The 18,306-nt window shown below is 55.7% G+C and overlaps 2 protein-coding genes across 5 annotated transcripts in view; both read left to right on the top strand.

The window, feature by feature from the left end:
- The window catches only part of NCAPD2 (non-SMC condensin I complex subunit D2), a 28,755-nt gene extending 18,033 nt beyond the window's left edge, over positions 1-10,722 (top strand). For 3 of the 4 annotated variants that reach the window (XM_022577377.2, XM_022577378.2, XM_089920200.1), the window contains 19 exons: positions 268-392; positions 902-1,141; positions 1,441-1,615; positions 2,133-2,217; positions 3,859-3,992; positions 4,672-4,804; positions 4,898-4,982; positions 5,058-5,225; positions 5,521-5,690; positions 6,399-6,510; positions 6,585-6,708; positions 6,791-6,946; positions 7,289-7,466; positions 7,555-7,649; positions 8,117-8,197; positions 8,350-8,533; positions 9,786-9,912; positions 10,017-10,172; positions 10,394-10,722. In XM_022577377.2, coding sequence (XP_022433085.1) covers positions 268-392; positions 902-1,141; positions 1,441-1,615; positions 2,133-2,217; positions 3,859-3,992; positions 4,672-4,804; positions 4,898-4,982; positions 5,058-5,225; positions 5,521-5,690; positions 6,399-6,510; positions 6,585-6,708; positions 6,791-6,946; positions 7,289-7,466; positions 7,555-7,649; positions 8,117-8,197; positions 8,350-8,533; positions 9,786-9,912; positions 10,017-10,172; positions 10,394-10,479 — 2,614 coding nt within the window. In that variant the 3' untranslated portion in view covers positions 10,480-10,722. Of the gene's footprint in view, positions 1-267; positions 393-901; positions 1,142-1,440; positions 1,616-2,132; positions 2,218-3,858; positions 3,993-4,671; positions 4,805-4,897; positions 4,983-5,057; positions 5,226-5,520; positions 5,691-6,398; positions 6,511-6,584; positions 6,709-6,790; positions 6,947-7,288; positions 7,467-7,554; positions 7,655-8,116; positions 8,198-8,349; positions 8,534-9,785; positions 9,913-10,016; positions 10,173-10,393 lie in introns of those variants that run through there. The other variant, XM_022577379.2, reaches the window with a different exon arrangement.
- Positions 10,723-13,336: 2,614 nt separating this feature from the next.
- GAPDH (glyceraldehyde-3-phosphate dehydrogenase) lies at positions 13,337-17,701 on the top strand. Its single transcript, XM_022577390.3, has 12 exons — positions 13,337-13,423; positions 13,676-13,716; positions 15,528-15,627; positions 15,705-15,811; positions 15,930-16,020; positions 16,147-16,262; positions 16,342-16,423; positions 16,644-16,795; positions 16,879-16,957; positions 17,040-17,123; positions 17,207-17,304; positions 17,409-17,701. The coding sequence occupies exons 2-12, from the start codon at positions 13,694-13,696 to the stop codon at positions 17,476-17,478; spliced, it is 1,002 nt and encodes a 333-aa protein (XP_022433098.1). The 5' UTR covers positions 13,337-13,423; positions 13,676-13,693; the 3' UTR covers positions 17,479-17,701.
- The last annotated feature ends 605 nt before the right edge of the window (positions 17,702-18,306 follow it).

Consider the following 18,306-nt stretch of genomic DNA (forward strand, 5'->3'; position numbering starts at 1 on the left):
ATTTGAAAAAGGACATGCCATGAAAAATCCCTTCCAAACCTGCTTTCCAGCCAGTTAGTTCCCTTTCCATAGCGAGCCTCCTTCTAGAGATAATATGTAGTCACACAGTCAAACATATCTACATTTTTCCCCCCTTTTTATACAAGTGACAGAATTCTCTACCAGTAGGTCTAGGTTCTTGATGGAATCATGACACAGGCTCCCTGACACAAGGCTGCAGTGACACTCTTATGGGTGCCTGATTGGTGACAGGTGATGTTCTGTCAGGCAGGCCATCATTCTCACTCAAGAAGCCATAGGCCACTTCCAGGAATCTGAACCCTTCTGTCATATGGACCCAGAGGAGCCAGAGAAGACCGCGTTCCTGAATCTCTTAGGAACTATCTTCAAAGGTAAATTCCTTTTCCTTCTTCAGTCAGCACACAAGACACTTCAACTGTATTTATAGACCATTTACTTTCTGTCAGACACTGGCCTGGCTGGCAACCTGGTGCTGAAAGAGGCCAGAGGGGAGTTAGTGGTGCTTCTGCTCTGGAATGGAAGCAGCCTACGGGCCTAAGATTTAGTCACGGGGTATAAAAGGTTATTTCCAAACTGTAGAGAACTTGAGGAATCTTTTTTGAGAAATGAACCAACATATTTTAGAATAAATTCTAAGTTTATACTTTCCTAGTGGGAATTCCCCAGTGGTCCAGTGGTTAGGACTCTGCATTTCCATTGCAGGGGTCACAGGTTCAATCCTTGGTCAGGGAACTAAGATCCCGCAAGTAGCGCGGCACGGCAAAAAAAAAAAAAAAAAAAGCTTTCCTATTGTAGAAACAAATATTCAGTGATGTTTAGAGCTGTTGGGTTTCCCCGTATACCCTTGAACGAAAACCATCCTGTAATTCTTTAACTCTAGGCCCAGCAGCTCCCACACAGGAGAAGAATCCCCAGGGGGCTGCGGGGAACTTGGGCCCAGGAGAGACTGGCTGCAAAGACAAGCCCAGTGTGTCAGAGGCTGAGAAATGCAGGGAAAACGATGAGCTGGTGAAGCAGGAGATGCTGGTGCAGTATCTGCAGGATGCCTACAGCTTCTCTCTGAAGATCACAGAGGCCATTGGCATCATAAGCCAGATGATGTACGAACACACAACTACAGGTACGCCGGCAGCCCCTCTGCGAGGACTGGGTCTTGGAGTTGGAAGAGCCAGTCGTGTCCGTATTTTATTGATGTCTGTCCGCTCCTTTGAAAGGCCCGGATTCTTTCTTCAATTTGCTTTGTGTAGCCCTGCGGAGTGTGCATATAGTATTTCACAGGGCACTTAGGGGAGTTGGCATCCTCAGGGAAGAAGGAGGAAGGCCTCCGCTCGCATGTTGCTACATTAAGAAAGGCTCCGCCTTTAAGTATTGGGGGAGTTTTGCCAAGCAGATAGGTGACATTTGTGTCTGTCCTCTCAGTGGTACAGGAGGTGATTGAATTCTTTGTGATGGTATTCCAATTTGGGGTACCCCAGGCCCTGTTCGGGGTGCGCCGCATGCTGCCTCTCATCTGGTCGAAGGAGCCTGGTGTCCGGGAAGCTGTGCTGAACGCCTACCGCCAACTTTACCTCAAACCTAAGGGGGACTCTGCCAGGTAGATGGGCTGTGTTTCGCCTCCTGAAGGAGTTGGGGGGAGTGGGCACCCTTCTTCTAGGGGCGTTCTAGCTCCAGAGGCACTAGGTCTGTAATGGGCTCGGGGTGGGGCTGAACTTCCAGTGAAACCCATCCTAAGCAGTTATTTGGTTTGTTTTTGTTTTTCTTTTCATTGAAGTATAGTTGATGTGTACAATATTAAATGTTAGAAGTGTGCAGTATAGTCATTCACTATTCTTCAAGGTTATACTCCATTTATAGTTATAAAATATTCCCCATGTACAGTATATCCTTGTAGCTTACTTTATACATAACAGTTTGTACCTCTTAATCTCCTGCCCCTGTATTGTCCCTCCCCCTTCCCTCTCCCCACTGTTGACCGCTAGTTTGTTCTCTATATCTGTGAGTCTAAAGCAGTTATTTATTATTTGACACTGTGGTGGGATTGCCTAATAACCTGTTTGCCAGGTTCAGCTTCTTGGTCTTTTAATGACCCCTGATCTCTGCTGTTCCCACAGAGCCAAGGCCCAGACTTTGATTCACAATCTCTCTTTGCTGCTAGTGGATGCCTCAGTTGGGACCATTCAGTGTCTTGAGGAAATTGTAAGTCTCCTCACTTTGACTTACTCATTCAGCAAGTATTAGTGAGTGATTACTATGTGTTCAGCAACTTACTCAGCCCTGCAAAGAAGTATAAGATTATTCGCTTTCAAGTCTAGTTGGCAACCCAAAACACAAAACATTTCTAGAGCAATGCAGCAGATTGCTAAGTGGCCCAGGCAATGATTATAGTAGCGATAGTAATATAATAATAATAACACATTATGCCAGGTACTGTATTTAGCACTTTGCTCATATTAATTTGCTAATCCTCACAACAGCCCTAGGAGGTTATGCTATTATCAGCATTTTACAATGGGAGATCTGAGGCACAGAGATCTTAAAGAAGTTGGCTAATTTCCGCTACTTAGGAGCAAAGGTTGAGATTCAAACTCAGGCATAAGAGTTCCAGAAAACATACTCTTACCTGGTATGTTATATTGACGAGTAGAGTGGGAAAGGGAGCAGTGTGAGGTGGAATACTCGAGGGAAAAGCTTCCTGAAGGTGGCAGGACTTAATTTGGGCCTTGATGAGTAGGATTTAGAGAATTAAAGAAAGGAGGGAGTTAAAGAGAAATGAAAGGAGGGAGTTAAAGAGAAATGAAAAAGAAATGAAAACATTTCAGACAGAAAGCCACGAAAGAGCACTGCCTATGTTGTAGAATGAAGACGATTGTGTTCTGGCTCAAAACTGTCATCTGGAAAAGATAGGAAGCTGGAAATGTGGGTTGGAACTAAATCGGGAAGATCCCGGGATGCCTTTCAAGAGTCTAGGACCTGATCCTTGTCAGCCAGGGACTCCAGCATTTTAGTGAGAGCTGCTTTGAAGGGTTTGGATTATGGGACAGAAGGCAGAGGTGGTGCTGCCCACCAGCGTCCACTGGGAGGAGTGTCACCGCGGGAAAGAAGAGCCTGCTGGTGGCACTTGGCCCAAGATCTTGTAGAGTGGCTGCTGGCCAGGAGCCCATGCAGCAGGCAAAGGAGAGCTATCTCTACATGGTGAGCAGAGCTGTGGCATGATGAAACAGACGTCTGGGGAGGTCACAGCATACAGGTTGGTTGGAGCAGAGGCTAGGGACAGGGATGTCCCTGGAGGCTGCTGTAGATGTGCAGTGACAGGGGTCTAGACCTTGGGGGTGGGAGGAAAATCTGTAGAATTGCACTTTAATGGAAGATAAATTTTAAAAGGAAGAATAGGTCGGACTAAGTGACTGATACATAAAATATTAGGTGACTGTGAAGTTTGAAGCATATGTGACTGTCGGTGTTGGTGCCGTTGGCAAAATGAAAAGGCAAGAAAGGACGATGGCATCCATTTCAGACATGTTGAGCTAGTGGTTACAGCAAGAAAACCTACTAGAAATCTCCAGAATGTAGTCCAAACTGTAGATCCACATGAACTCGAGGTCAGTTTCAGTGTGTCATCTTAATGAACGTAGTTTTGAAGGCATGAAAGCAGAAAAGTAACAGAGATGGCAGTACCTCTCCAGACCCCACTTTACATTTCGAGCCTCCTCCTTCCTCTCCCACTCCTCAACATTGCCTTTACTTACTTAGGTTCTCGATATTCTCTTCAGAGGAGGTGGACCAAGCATCAGGGGAATTGTTATTTTTTGGCCTGAGCCCTTTTTCTTTTCTCTTCAGCTCTGTGAGTTTGTGCAGAAGGATGAATTGAAACCAGCAGTGACCCAAGTGCTGTGGGAGCGGGCAACCAAGAAGGTGCCCTGCTCTCCTCTGGAGCGCTGTTCTTCTGTCATGCTTCTTGGGATGATGGCACGGTGAGGCTCAGATCCAGACAGGCGGTAGGACGAGAGAGGAAGGGAAGGTTCTCTTAAGACTGCTTCAGTGGGGCTTCCCTGGTGGTGCAGTGGTTGAGAATCTGCCTGCTAATGCAGGGGACATGGGTTTGAGCCCTGGTCTGGGAGGATCCCACATGCCGCGGAGCAGCTGGGCCCGTGAGCCATGGCCGCTGAGCCTATGCGTCCGGAGCCTGTGCTCTGCAACAAGAGAGGCCGCGATAGTGAGAGGCCCGTGCACTGCGATGAAGAGTGGCCCCCGCTTGCCACAACTAGAGAAAGCCCTCGCACAGAAACGAAGACCCAACACAGCAAAAATAAATTAATTAATTAATAAACTCCTACCCCCAACATCTTCTTTAAAAAAAAAAAAAAAAGACTGCTTCATTAATAGCAGTCAGGCCCAGCTGAGCTCTGTGCACGCATCAGCCACCTAAATGGAGAATAAAACGGTGCCCGTACCAGTCTGCCTCCAGGCAGCAGAAACAGTGGGGTCAACAGCAAGAGGGACGCCAAGGGGCCAGCCCTATGCCAGAGCCTCTCTGTAGCGCTCCAAGTCTCTCGAAGCCCTGAGTTGGTGCTGGTTCCTACCCCCCTTGGTGTTGTCCCCCACGCAGAGGGGTCTGTGAGTGGCTTTAACTCTATGGCTTCCTTCTCCTAGAGGAAAACCAGAAATTGTGGGAAGCAACTTAGACACACTGGTGAGCATAGGGCTGGATGAGAAGCTTCCACAGGACTACAGGTTGGCCCAACAGGTGTGCCGTGCCATTGCCAACATCTCTGACAGGAGGAAGGTACGTGGGGTGGGTACGTCCAAACTAAGGAGAGTGGGCGTTCTCCTGTCCACCGTCAACACACACCCGTGTTGTCTTCCCTGCTTTCGACAGCCTTCTCTGGGCAAACGTCACCCTCCCTTCCGGCTGCCTCAGGAACACTGCTTGTTTGAGCGACTGCAGGAGACGGTCACGAAAGGTGAGCTACCATGAAGGGCCTCGGGCAGAATTGGGCCTTTGTCTGCAGTGGCAACTTCTCCCTTCTGCCGCACAGGCGTTGTCTGCCCAGACCCACTCTGGATCCCATTCAAGGAGGCGGCAGTGACCCTCATTTACCAGCTGGCAGAGGGCCCCGAGGTGATCTGTGCCCGGATGCTGCAGGGCTGTGCAAAGCAGGCCCTGGAGAAGCTAGGAGAGAAAAGCATCCCCCAGGAGGCCACGAGTAAGTAGGCAAGAGTGTCGGTGGGCCCGCGGGCAGCAGCCAGCTTCTGTTGCTGTCCCTGCCGGCCGGGAGCCACTGACACCACCACTTCCTACAACCACTCCCGATCCCCTCAGCCCCCGCTGTCCCCTTCTGTCACTCAGGCCGGGCCCATCACTGCTACCACACCCTCCACCCCCATTCTTGCCTCTTCACTGGGGTGTAGAGCACGTGGGCAAGGGGGCCATCAGTATGGCGGGGGTCTGTGAGACTTGATTGTCTTTTTCTCCCTGCTTTCCCGCTCCCCCGCCTGCAGAGGACACGCCTGTGCTCCCCACTTTCCTGTTGATGAACCTGCTGTCGCTGGCCGGGGATGTGGCTCTGCAGCAGCTGGTACATCTGGAGCAGGCAGTGAGTGGAGAGCTCTGTCGGCGCCGAGTTCTTCGGGAAGAACAGGAGCATAAGACGAAAGAGCCAAAGGAGAAGGTGAGTGGCACGCCTGCGCATTTGGGTTCGGGTCCCAGGCGTTTCCCAGATTTGCTTCCGGCCCTCGGGTCCTTCGCATTTCCTTCTGGGGATCTCTGCTTCTCCCCTGTTAAATGAGCTGATGGAGACTGCCTCCCTGCCGCAACTACTCTGGAAACGATTAGTGGGAACAAAGATGGATCACCCAGGAAGGAAAGTTTTAGGTAAATACAGAGCATCGGGATAGGGACCTTGGCATAAGACACAGGCTGTGCCCTAGGCAGTGTTTGCTGGTTAGCACACTCCCAGGGCCTTTCCGGCAGCCTTGGTGACTGGGCCCAGCACCTGATGGGCCTTGTGTCCTCTCCACTAGCGGCAGTGATGTCTGGCAGACAAATGATTGACGGAGCCCTGCGGCAGTGAGAGAAAGTCTGACCTTCTCTGTGACCTTGAGCCATTGTCTGGCAGGCTCCATCTGTTTACTGTGTATAGGAAGTTATATGCTTCTGAGGAGGAATTCAGAAGAGATGTGGGATGCTTTGGCAGCTTAAACACAAATGGACCTAGTTCTTTTCCGGTTTAATTCAAGAGTCCTTCTTTGGATACACGTGACAAGCCTGTGAATGGTTTTGCAGAATTTGCCTTTCCCCAGATCCATTTGTGCGAAATGAAGGGTAGGCTGGAATCAAAACGGTCTGCTCACCCATGACCTGGCTGCTTTCCCATCAGAATCCAAGCGCTGAGGCCGCCACGGAGGAGGAGGTGGGGCTGGCTGGGGCTACAGCTGAGGACGCCGAGGCAGAACTCATCCGCGGCCTCTGTGAGCTGGAGCTGCTCGATGGTGAGGAGAGTTGCTGAGTGACCCTCTCCTTGGCTAGGTAGGCTGTCCCAAACCTAGAGTTGTTCCTTCACCAGGCAAACAGACACTGGCTGCCTTTGTTCCACTTCTGCTTAAAGTCTGCAACAACCCTGGTCTCTATAGCAACCCGGAGCTCTCTGCAGCTGCTTCACTTGCCCTCGGCAAGTTCTGCATGATCAGGTAGGCCTTGGGGTGGGCATCACCTTCTCCAGGAGGATGGGGGATGGTATGGTTTCCCTGATTATCCTCTCTTTGCCCCTAGTGCCACTTTCTGTGACTCCCAGCTTCGTCTTCTGTTCACCATGCTAGAAAAGTCGTCACTCCCCATCGTTCGATCTAACCTCATGATTGCTACTGGGGATCTGGCCATCCGCTTCCCCAACCTGGTGGACCCCTGGACACCTCATCTGTATGCTCGGTGAGGGACACCTCACAGCACCTTCGCCGTCCCTGCCAGCCCTGGAGGCTGTGGTGAAGTCAGTGTGAGAATCCCCAAAACTGTTGCCTGGTCTTTAGTGTTCCCTTGAACATCTGTGCAGGCCCTGGCTGAGTGTGGCCCCAGTGGGACTGATGCTTCTTCTCTAAAGCCTTGGTTACAGCCTTGGCCTCTTTCCCCAAACCCAGCTTTCAACTCTAAACATCCTCTAACTGCTTCTAGAATGGCACTAGGAAGAGGCCACAGAGTCCTACTGAGGGCCTCTCTGCCAGCGTCAGCTTTAGCCCATGATCTTGGTCCTAATGACTCGGATTTCATTCTTAGTCTCCGGGACCCCGCTCAGCAAGTGCGGAAAACAGCCGGGCTGGTGATGACCCACCTGATCCTGAAGGACATGGTGAAGGTGAAGGGGCAGGTGAGCGAGATGGCCGTGCTGCTCATCGACCCTGCCCCTCAGATCGCTGCCCTGGCCAAGAACTTCTTCAACGAGCTCTCCCACAAGGTGAGAGGTGGGGGGCGGCTCAGAGCTTGCTGCCGGGGGAACATGCAGGTCACCTCGTCTCTTTGATATGACTCTCTCTCTCTCACAGGGCAACGCAGTCTATAACCTCCTTCCAGATATCATCAGCCGTCTGTCAGCCCCTGAGGCGGGAGTGGAGGAGGAGCCTTTCCGCACCATCATGAAGTAGAGTTCCCTGGGCCTGGGGGCACGTTTTCCATTGTAGAGCAGCCTTAGGAATCAGACAAACCTGTATGTGATTTCTGGCTCTGCTACTCTTTAGCCATGTGGACTTCAGCAATAACCACCTCTCTGTGCCTGTTCCTCTGTAAAATGAGGCCAGAAATACTTCCCCTTTATTAGTTCTTGAAAAGATTCAATAAGGTGAAAGTCCTGACACTGGATGGCAGCTGCTTTTGTTATAAATTTCGTCACAGTGAAATTCCTCAGGAGGGTGTGGTGGGCCCTTCCCTGAGGCGTGAGAGAGGGCAGGAGGTACAGGCCTGGGCATGGGCTGCGGCAGAGAAGAGCCTGCTACGGAGTCAGGAGGATGACAGAAGGCTGGTGCTGGGGAGGGTACGCGGTTGGTGTTGGCAGTGGGTGGGTTCGGAGCTGCCCCCAGAGACGGCACATCCGCATCTCCCCTCCGGCAGGCAGCTCCTTTCCTACATCACCAAGGACAAGCAGACCGAGAGCCTGGTGGAGAAGCTGTGTCAGCGGTTCCGCACGGCCCAGTACGCTGCCTTCCTTGAGGGCTTTTTGTGGCGAGAGGGAAAGAGCCCCCCCACCCAGGGGCCTCCCCGGGGCTGTGGGAGGCTGATGAGGAAGGAGGCCTTTCCCTCCTGGGTCCCACTGCTCCTCACAGAGCCGTCCCGCCCGCCCGCAGGACCGAGCGCCAGTACCGGGACCTGGCCTACTGCGTGTCACAGCTGCCCCTCACAGAGCGGGGCCTCCGCAAGATGCTGGAAAACTTTGACTGCTTTGGAGATAAACTGTCAGACGAGTCCATCTTCAGCGCCTTTTTGTCCGCTGTGGGCAAGTTGCGGCGTGGAGCCAAGCCCGAGGGCAAGGTGAGCGGCGCCCGCTGCATTCCAGCCGCCGTTCATTCCGCTGTTCTGAGGCTCTGGATTTCTGACTTAGCCCCAGCTGATTGCACCCAAGTAACCAGAGTGACCTGAGACCAGATCTTTCTGTCGCCCATTCCCGATTCTTTGTTTCTCTTTTTTCTTTTCTTTAGTAGACTTTATTGAGGGCAGTTTCAGGTTCAAAGCAAAATTGAGTAAAATATAGAATTCCCCCATGTGCCCCCTGCCCCCAGAGAGGCACAGCCTCACAGCCTCCCCGGTTACCCCCATCCCCGCCAGAGGCTAGAGCGGGACATCCATGAACCTGCCTGGACAAATCACCATCGCCCAGAGAGCGTGGTTTCCAGGAGGGTTCACTCTCGGTGATGTGCGTGCTGAGGGTTTAGAATGTATCGTGACCTGTGCCCACTGCTGTGTGACATTCAGAGTAGATTCCCGGCTCTGAGCACCCTCTGCTCCCCTGTTCACCCCACCTCCCCGAAGCCCTGGCAGCCACTGGTCTTTTTACTGTTGCCACAGCTTCGCCTTTCGCGGGGTGTCATATCATCGCACCCACACGGTATATGCTTCTCTCAGTTGTGTTCTTTCATCCAGTGATATGTGTTACGGTTCCTCCATGTCTTTTCATGAACTTGTTTCTTTTTTTTTTTTTTTAATTTATTTATTTATTTATTTTTGGCTGCGTTGGGTCTTCGTTGCAGTGCGTGGGCTTCTCATTGCAGTGGCTTCTCTTGTTGCGGAGCCCGGGCTCTAGGTGCGCGGGCTTCAGTAGTTGTGGCGCACGGGCTCAGTAGTTGTGGCTCGCAGGCTCTAGAGTGCAGACTCAGTAGTTGTGGCACATGGACTTAGTTGCTCCACGGCATGTGGGATCTTCCCGGACCAGGGCTTGAACCCGTGTCCCCTGCATTGGCAGGCAGATTCCTTTTTTTTTTTTTTTTTTTTTTTTTTTGTGGTACGCGGGCCTCTCACTGTTGTGGCCTCTCCCGTTGCGGACGCGCAGGCTCAGCGGCCATGGCTCACGGGCCCAGCCATTCCACGGCATGTGGGATCTTCCCGGACCAGGGCATGAACCCGTGTCCCCTGCATCGGCAGGCGGACTCTCAACCACTGCGCCACCAGGGAAGCCCCCAGGCAGATTCTTAACCACTGCACCACCAGGGAAGCCCCAACTTGTTTCTTTTTAATCATAGAAATAACTATATTTCCAGGCCTGCTTTTCACCTCTTTTTGCCTCCAGGCTGTAATAGATGAATTCGAGCAGAAGCTTCGGGCCTGTCACACCAGAGGTTTGGATGCAATAGAGGAACTTGAGATTGGCCAAGCGGGTAGCCAGAGAGCCCCATCAGCCAGGAAACAGCCTGCTGGTACGTGAGGCAGCCCCTTGCGGGACAGACCAGGCGGGGCCCTCCTCTCAGATAGAGGTTCCTTTTGTCTTTCCTTTTTGGACTCATGCCTCTGCCTTTTCTAGTCTCTAGACACCGGCGTCTGGCTTCTGCAGCGTCACACAGTGACTTTGTCACACCTGAGCCCCGCCGTACTACCCGATGGCATCCAGACACCCAGCGGCAAGTGTCAAGAAAGAAACTCAGAATCGTCTTCTCAAGCGATGAGTCCAGCGAGGAAGGTACGGTGCTTCCTTCCACACCCAGCCCAGAAGATGCACAGCTCGGGGGGTGGGGGGGGGAGGCTGGCTTTGATGGGGTCCTGCTGCGTAGGCCCCCTGCCCCCAAGGTCCTCTTCCTCCCTGTGCAGTGTGGTCTGGGACTGTCCCATTTGTTCTCTGAGACCTGTGTTTCACCATCTTTGTGACTCAGCTTTTTCTTATTCCCTCAATTCTTTGAATAGAACCGTCAGCAGAGATGACAGAAGATGAGACACCCAAGAAAACCACCCCCATCCGCCGAGCATCTGCTCACAGGCACAGGTCCTAGGGGCAGCCTTGCCTGTTCCCAACCCTGCTGTGCTGGTGTCTTGTGGAGTGGCCTTGAATTCCATTCCCCTTGTAAAATACTTGTTTGCCTGTCTCCTTGTTTTTTTAATGCATAAATGGTCTTTATAACAGACGGCTTTGCTCTTAACCTAGCCTATCTGAACCGAGTTGAGCTGCTTTCCTTGGAATATACATTTGCCAGTTTCCTAGTTTTCCAATGAATAAATGTTTTTATATACTTTTAGAGGTTTTTCCTAAGCTCATCTTTGTTTCACCTTTCTCGTTAGCCCAGAGGCAGGCAGCAGATAGAGGGTTATTGATCCAGAAGACGATGAGCCCAGGAGTCTGGGGCCTGTCCAGCATCTGCTGAGTTTCACGCCCCCTCAGTGCCTCATCTTTCCCTCTCGACCTCCCCACCCTGCACGCGTGGCAGGATTGCTCCGCTGTGCAGAATTAGGCAGCGTCTAGACTCCAGATCCGCACTTCTCAATCTGGGGGCAATTGTGCCCTGCAGGGGACAGTTGGCAACATCTAGAGACTATTTTTGTGGTCACAGCCCAGCGGGGAGGGGTGCTACCAGCAGCTAGGGGGCTGAGGCCAGGGGTGTTGCTAAATATCCTACAATGCACAGGACAGATCCCGCCACAGAAAATGCTCCGGCCCAAAACGTCCGTGAGGCTGAAGTTGAGAAACCCTCCTCTCCAGCAAGGGCTGGCTTCTGTCCTGCCCTCACCCCGACTCGTGCCCCTGACCCCATCTCTAAAGACAGGTGACTGCCCTGGGAGGCTGATGGGAGATCGGGTCATGATTCCCCGTCAGCTCTAGACAGTGTCTCTGGGGACTGTCTACCAGGGATTCCTCACCACGTTACAGGGTCTGCAGCAAGTCAGCCCCTCAGATGCAGGCCCCGTCCACCCCCTCCTACTCCCCAGTTCCTCTCTGCTGAATCACCTGAACTGGAGGCAGTGAGGCTGCTGTCATGGCTACAGTGGTGTCTTTGCTGTCATGACAACGGCACGCTGCGTCAGTCAGTCGTGCTCTCGGAGCACTGAGCTCCCTTTTCAGCAAAGGACAGTAATGAGAAATGACAAGCACGCGGCAAAAGGGGACGTGCTTTGGGTAGCACAGGAGGGTGGAGGAGCTCCTAAGGCCCTTGTCAGGGAAGGCGCTGCCGTCCTGGTGGAGCCTGAGGAGGCGGCGTCTCCCCTCCACTTACCCAGCAGACCCCTCAGTGCGGCGCTTCCCGCCTCCCCCACCATTAGCTGCCCCGTGGCCCTGCTCTAACTGCTCCTGCAGAAGTCTGGCCATGGGCCATGCAGATGGCTGCCAGCCACAGCCAGCCTTGGGTCTGGGGCCCCAAGAGGGAGGGCAGTCCCAGAAAGGCAAGGGACGGGCTGGAGTCGGGGTGCAGGGCAGTGCTCTCTGCCTTTTAAGCAAAGGTTGTCACCGTGCGGGGGCTAAACTTAGCCACAGGCTTTTCAGCTGGAAAAGGGGGCTGGTCTCAGGTTACGCTGGGTCAGCAAAGGGGCCCCAATTCTGTCCCCCAGCACCTGCTGATGGGCAATGTCCATCCCACCCCACCCCCCTCTAAATCCTCAACCCTTCAAGTCCTCAGAACCAGCCCTTCCTCCATCCTCAGCTTACAAACCCAGCACAGTGCCAGCTTCTGACTGACGGGTCTTGGAGAGGAATGGATCCCTTCCTCCACATCACGTGTGGGAAGGGGCTGGGGGCCTGTTCCCACCATGTGCCCAAGACCTCCCAATATTCTCCCTCTTCTGGACTCCTCACCCTGCCCCCAACATCCCCTGGACGCAGCCAGTGAAGGGGAGGCCCTGGCTGCAGGGCTGGCCTGCACGTCCCAGGATGGGGAGGGACTTCCGCCCTAGCGTCCTGCTCTCGGCCCAGGGCTGGACGGGCTGGACAGGGTGAAAGAGGCATTGTCTCCCAGCCCGGGCGGCACAGCCCTCAGGCTTCACAGGAGAGAATTTGTGGGAGGCCTCCGGCCCTCTACCGGGCCAGCCCCCAGCAGCGATGCTATCCCGACCCGGGGCCCCAGCCCGGGCCTAGGGGAGAGCAGCTGGTGCGCACAGGGCCTGGTTTGTCTGCCCCGATTCTCATGTCTCCAGGCTGCCTGCGCCGCAGGACATCGTGACCTTCAGTGCAGACCCCTCCCCCTCATGCCTCCTCCGGAGCCTCCTTCCTCTCCAGGCCCCCGACAGCCCAGGGCCCAGCCCCGGCCCCCGGCCCAGAATCCGGGCCGTCGGCAGGGAGGGGGGGGGGGCGGGAGGGGGAGGGGGAAGGGGGACTGGGCAGGGTCCTGCGGGAGGCCCCTCCCGAGCCTTTTCCTCTGCTGTTCCTGTGTCACTACCGAAGAGCCTCGAGAAGTTCCTCAGCCTTCCCGCCTCTCAGCCTTTGAAAGTAGGGGAGCGGGGGCGGGGAGGAGGAGGAAGGGGGACCCTGCAGCCGCGAGCCGTCCCTGGCTCCGGGTCCAATTCCCTATCTAACCGGCTCCCCAAGTTCTCCCGTTTCATCCGTGCAGCATCCCTCAGTTCTCACCAGGGCCCACGGCCCCGAGTCCACAGAATCCCGCAGTAACCCCCCCGCCCCCAATCCCCGCCAAGCACCATTACCGGTCCCCTCCTCCTTTGGGCCAGTCTCGGTCCCCTCCCCTCCCCCTCTCCCTCAGCCCACACGCGCGGTGCCTGCACATTTGAAGACCCAGGCTGGTCCAAAAGAAGCGGAGGGCCGACTACTCGCGACTTTACGGGCGCACGTAGCTCATGCCTCCGCACCCGGGGGCGGGGGCTGGGACTGGGCTAGGCGGGCCTGCGTCACCACGCCCCCGCCCCTCCCCCTGCCCTATAAATTCCGGCTGCAGCCTTCGCCTGCGCTCTCTGCTCCTACCCGTTCGATAGGCAGCCGTGTCTAGTGTGCAGTGCCAGGTAAAGCCTGGCGGAGAGGATCCACAAAGGGCTCGGGGACGGCCCCGAAAGGGACAAGGGGCGTGCGCGGGCCGGGGGTGCGGCTGAGGAGGCCGGGGTCCGGGTCGCGGGGCCCCCGCATTGCAGGGGCGGGAGGACGGACGTGCGGAAGCGCAGGTCCGGGATGGAGGCCTGGGGGAGGGGCGGGGAGGGCAGCGCCGGACTCCAACCGCTTCGCCCCGCGTTCTAATGCTCACCTCCCTCTGCCTGCAGCTGCGTCCCGGAGACAAGATGGTGAAGGTCGGAGTGAACGGGTGAGTTGCGGGGTGGCGCGGGGTGGGGCAGTAAGTCCTGCGCTCCCCACCAAATTGCGTCTGTGGGTCTTGCCCTACCGGGTCTCTGCCAGCGCGTGGGGGACGTGGATGGGGGTGGTCGTACCCCGCCCCCCAAGGAGAGCTCAAGGTCGGTGCTCAGACCTGGAGGAGGCCCTCGCAAGGCCTCGTGTTCCCCATCCCCGGCTGTTGCGCCTCCTGTTAACTCCGCCTCTGCGGAGCCTTCCACTCCGCCTGCGGCAGATACACAGGAGTCTCCGATTCTTGATGTGGACCCATCCTCTAATCTTCCAGCTAGGGCCCTTTCTTTCATTTCGCGCCCTTCGCGGTCACGTGCTGGGGAGGAGCCGGTCCCCCACCTGCAGCCCGTGCCCCCGGCCGGGCGCAGCCCCGGGATGCAGGAGGCACAGCTGCGCGCAGAACCAGCTGGGGGCGGAGGGGGGTGGGTGTTGGTCATCTGCGGTAACCAGCCGCCATGTTGCAACTAGGAAGGAAATGAATGAACCGCCCGTTAGGAAACCTTCCTCAGCCCTTCAGCCTTCCTCTTTCCTTGCCTATAACTAATCCTCCTACCCCTGTCTCGTGGGGTGGAGTCGCCTTTATCCCTTAAGCCAGGTGAGGCCAGGCTTTCCCGTTCTTGTTCAGCTAGACCTCAACTCTGACCATCCCTTAAATCGCTAGCCACATTTCCCCCCCAGGGATGATAGGACGCTTTTCCTAGATGGTTATCTGATGAATCAAAAACGTGGGTTTATGGGGGTGGTCTTGTGTTGTTTTGGGGTTTTTTTTCCTTTCCTTTTTCCGTAGAGGTGTGGTAGCCGTGGCTTGGTGCCATGCTGGGGGAGCTGAGTCATAGGTACTTAGAAATTTTCCACCACAAAATGGCTCCCGGAGCTGCAGCCCCTGTCTTCACAGCGGCTCTCCTCGAAGCTTATTTCTTCCATCCATGCGTAGAGGGGACCCACCCCTCAGGGCCAGGCTGTAAAGGTCACCAGGAGGGATTAGGTGTCTGTGAGCCTCAGGCATCCTGCCCTTCTCCCCATCCCGTCTTCCAGAAACCAGATCCCCACTCCACACTAAGCTGGGGTTAAATATAGCTGCCTGACCTTTCTGCAGCTGGGGTCCTGGGCTTCTGCTCTTTTCCACCTCCTCCCCCTGCCCTCCCCACACCCAAACGTCTGTTGCTCCCACTCCTGGTTTTTGGGGAAGAGCTAGGAAGGACAGGTACTAAGCAAATCAGAGTGCTGGGATTAGGGGTTGAGAAACCATTCCTTTTCCCTATCTCTTTCCCTTTTGTAGGAGGGACTTGGGGAAGGGGTGGGCTTCCCCAGGCCAGTTCACTTCTGACCTTTGCTCTTGCCCTTTGAGCTTGGTGACGCTGAGTGTACAAGTCTTTGCTCTCTAGAGGGCGTAGCCCGAAGCTGGGCCAGGCAGGAACAAGCATTTACAGTCAGATGAGTGCCATGTGCCTGCCACGTGCCCAGACTGTAGGTGGCAGCAGCAGCGCACCACCCTGTCGCTCCTCGACAGATTTCAGATGGGTGGGCAAGTCTTTGAGCCTAATCACCTCTTGGGCAGGATGTGAGCCTTCACCTTGTGGCCGTGCTGGGAAGCCAGGCTGGCCTGGCAGAGTTGCTTAGGAAGGTGAAGTGAGCTCTCCTGGGACTTTTCTGGTGGTAGCAAAGTGGCATCCTCTTCCTTCTGAAAGAGGGTGAGTGGGCCTGGGGCTGCTTGCATACCCAGGAGGACTCTCTCCTCCCTTCTCATGCCTTCTCACCTGTTGTCCCCCTCAGATTTGGCCGTATTGGGCGCCTGGTCACCAGGGCTGCTTTTAACTCTGGCAAAGTGGACATTGTCGCCATCAATGACCCCTTCATTGACCTTCACTACATGGTGAGTGCCACCCGTGCCGGTGGCGGGGAGCAGAGCCTTGAGGCACAGCCCCTTGATGCCCTCCCTCGTCCCCCCAGGTCTACATGTTCCAGTATGATTCCACCCATGGCAAGTTCCATGGCACAGTCAAGGCTGAGAACGGGAAGCTTGTCATCAATGGAAAGGCCATCACCATCTTCCAGGAGTAAGTGTGGGAGACGGAACAGGAAGAAATTTGCCTTGGAGGAGGTACTGGAATGGGGTGACCTCCTTGGGTCCGTGGCAGCCCATGGCCCTGAGCTTTGTCCTGTCTTCCCTCGTAGGCGAGATCCCGCCAACATCAAATGGGGTGATGCTGGTGCTGAGTATGTGGTGGAGTCCACCGGCGTCTTCACCACCATGGAGAAGGCCGGGGTGAGCCGCAGGGAGGTGGGAGAGGAGGGGAACTGACCCTGGGCTTTGGTGTGACAGGAAGATTGGGTGGGGCGGACCTAGGCCGGGAAGGGGGAGCCTGGGTTTGTAAGTGCTCCTCTGCTGCAGGCTCACTTGAAGGGTGGAGCCAAGAGGGTCATCATCTCTGCCCCTTCCGCCGATGCCCCCATGTTCGTCATGGGCGTGAACCATGAGAAGTATGACAACCACCTCAAGATCGTCAGGTGAGCATGTGGAGAAGTGGGCAGATCGCGCTGCGTGTTACGCGATGGGCGTGCCCCTGACCTGCCTCCCTCTTTCCAGCAATGCCTCCTGCACCACCAACTGCTTGGCCCCCCTGGCCAAGGTCATCCATGACCACTTCGGCATCGTGGAGGGACTCATGGTATGAGTGATGCGGGGCTTGCCAGGGCACATTCAGTCCACACCCCAGGTGGGACCCTTCTCCCTCCCAGAGCATGGCCCTGGGCTGTGGGGCTGAGGGGCATCCGGGGTTCCAAGGGATCTGCTCAGGTCACTTACTTCTTCCCCCCGGTAGGAGGGAGGGGGGAGGGGGTGGCGTGGTGAGCACTAGGCAGGGCCTTCACGCCCCCTCCTGTCTCCAGACGACGGTCCATGCCATCACTGCCACCCAGAAGACCGTGGATGGCCCCTCTGGGAAGCTGTGGCGTGATGGCCGAGGCGCTGCCCAGAACATCATCCCTGCTTCTACTGGCGCTGCCAAGGCTGTGGGCAAGGTCATCCCTGAGCTGAACGGGTGAGACTCGTTGCTGCTTTTCCGCCCTGGGGACCCGGGGATCCGGGACGCCTGGTGCTGACTCTGCTTCCTTGTGTCTACAGGAAGCTCACTGGCATGGCTTTCCGCGTCCCCACCCCCAACGTGTCCGTCGTGGATCTGACCTGCCGCCTGGAGAAACCTGTAAGCTCCAGCTGGAGCAGCTTTGGTGGGCTGGGGCTTGCAAGACTGGAGCTTGAATAACCGCCTGTCTTTACCTCCTCAGGCCAAATACGAGGACATCAAGAAGGTGGTGAAGCAAGCGTCGGACGGCCCCCTCAAGGGCATCCTGGGCTACACTGAGGACCAGGTACTGACGGGTCAGGGAACTTGGTGTCCACGTGGCCCCGGTGAGCAAGACTGGGTTCTATTCTTGGCCCTCTCCCTCCCTAGGTTGTCTCCTGTGACTTCAACAGTGACACCCACTCTTCTACCTTCGATGCTGGGGCTGGCATCGCCCTCAACGACCACTTTGTCAAGCTCATTTCCTGGTGTGTGGCTGGGGTGTGGGAGTTGGTGCGCCAGAGTGGGACTGAGTCTGCTGCCCCCTGGTGGCCGACTCGGGAAAACAACCCTTAACTCCCTCTTCTTCCAGGTACGACAATGAATTTGGCTACAGCAACAGGGTGGTGGACCTCATGGTCCACATGGCCTCTAAGGAGTAAGAGTCCCTGGACCACCAGCCCCAGCAGGAGCACAAGAGGAAGAGAGAGGTCCTCCGCTGCTGGGGAGTCCTTGCCCCAACTCCGTCCTCCAACAAACACACTCGAGAATCTCCCGATCTCCATGCGGTTTCCATCCCAGACCCCCTGACGAAGGGGAGGAGGAGGGGCTTAGGGAGCCCTACCTTGTCGTGTACCATCAATAAAGTACACTGCACCCAGGCGACTGTTTTGTCTTGCTCCAGGGTCTAGGATAAAGGGGGTGGGAGCCGGGCTGGGGCCAAGGAGAACTACATCTTGTTGAGATCACCCAACCAGGCAGGAGCCCCGCCCCAGGGCGGACACTGCTCCCCTGAAGAGCCACGTGTCCACAGGTCACCTTGATTCCTCTCTGAGGCCTTTGGGTGCCACGGGGACTCGCTGTGCTCCAGATGGCTGTGGCCGAGCCCAGGAATGGCCTGGCTCCACGTATCCAGATGCCATTCTGTCTGCAGCTCCCCGAGGGTGACACTGGCACAAGAAGTCAGGGCAGAGTCCGCCTGGCCTCTGGCCAGTTGGCTGACCTCTGCAGCACCATGGAGCGTGGCCAGCCTGCCGGGTGCAGACCCCAGCTCTGCCCAGCGGCTGCAAGTCTCAGTGCCCCGGTGATCACCGGCAGTGCAGCTGGGTGGGTGCCCTAGTGTCACCGGAGGGGTTACAGTAGGCTGGTCCATGGGAAGGGTGGGGATGGCTTTGCTCCCATGTCATCTGTCACCTGTGGATGCACGTGGGTTTAGCGGTAGAAGCACAGAGCTGGTGCCAGCAACCAGGGCTGAGGCCGTGGCCGTGCCG

The sequence above is a fragment of the Delphinapterus leucas genome, chromosome 11, assembly GCF_059928025.1.
Source record: "Delphinapterus leucas isolate spDelLeu-1000000601 "Yukka" chromosome 11, BTC_Dleu_Yukka2, whole genome shotgun sequence".
In the NCBI taxonomy this organism is placed as follows: Eukaryota; Metazoa; Chordata; class Mammalia; order Artiodactyla; family Monodontidae; genus Delphinapterus; species Delphinapterus leucas.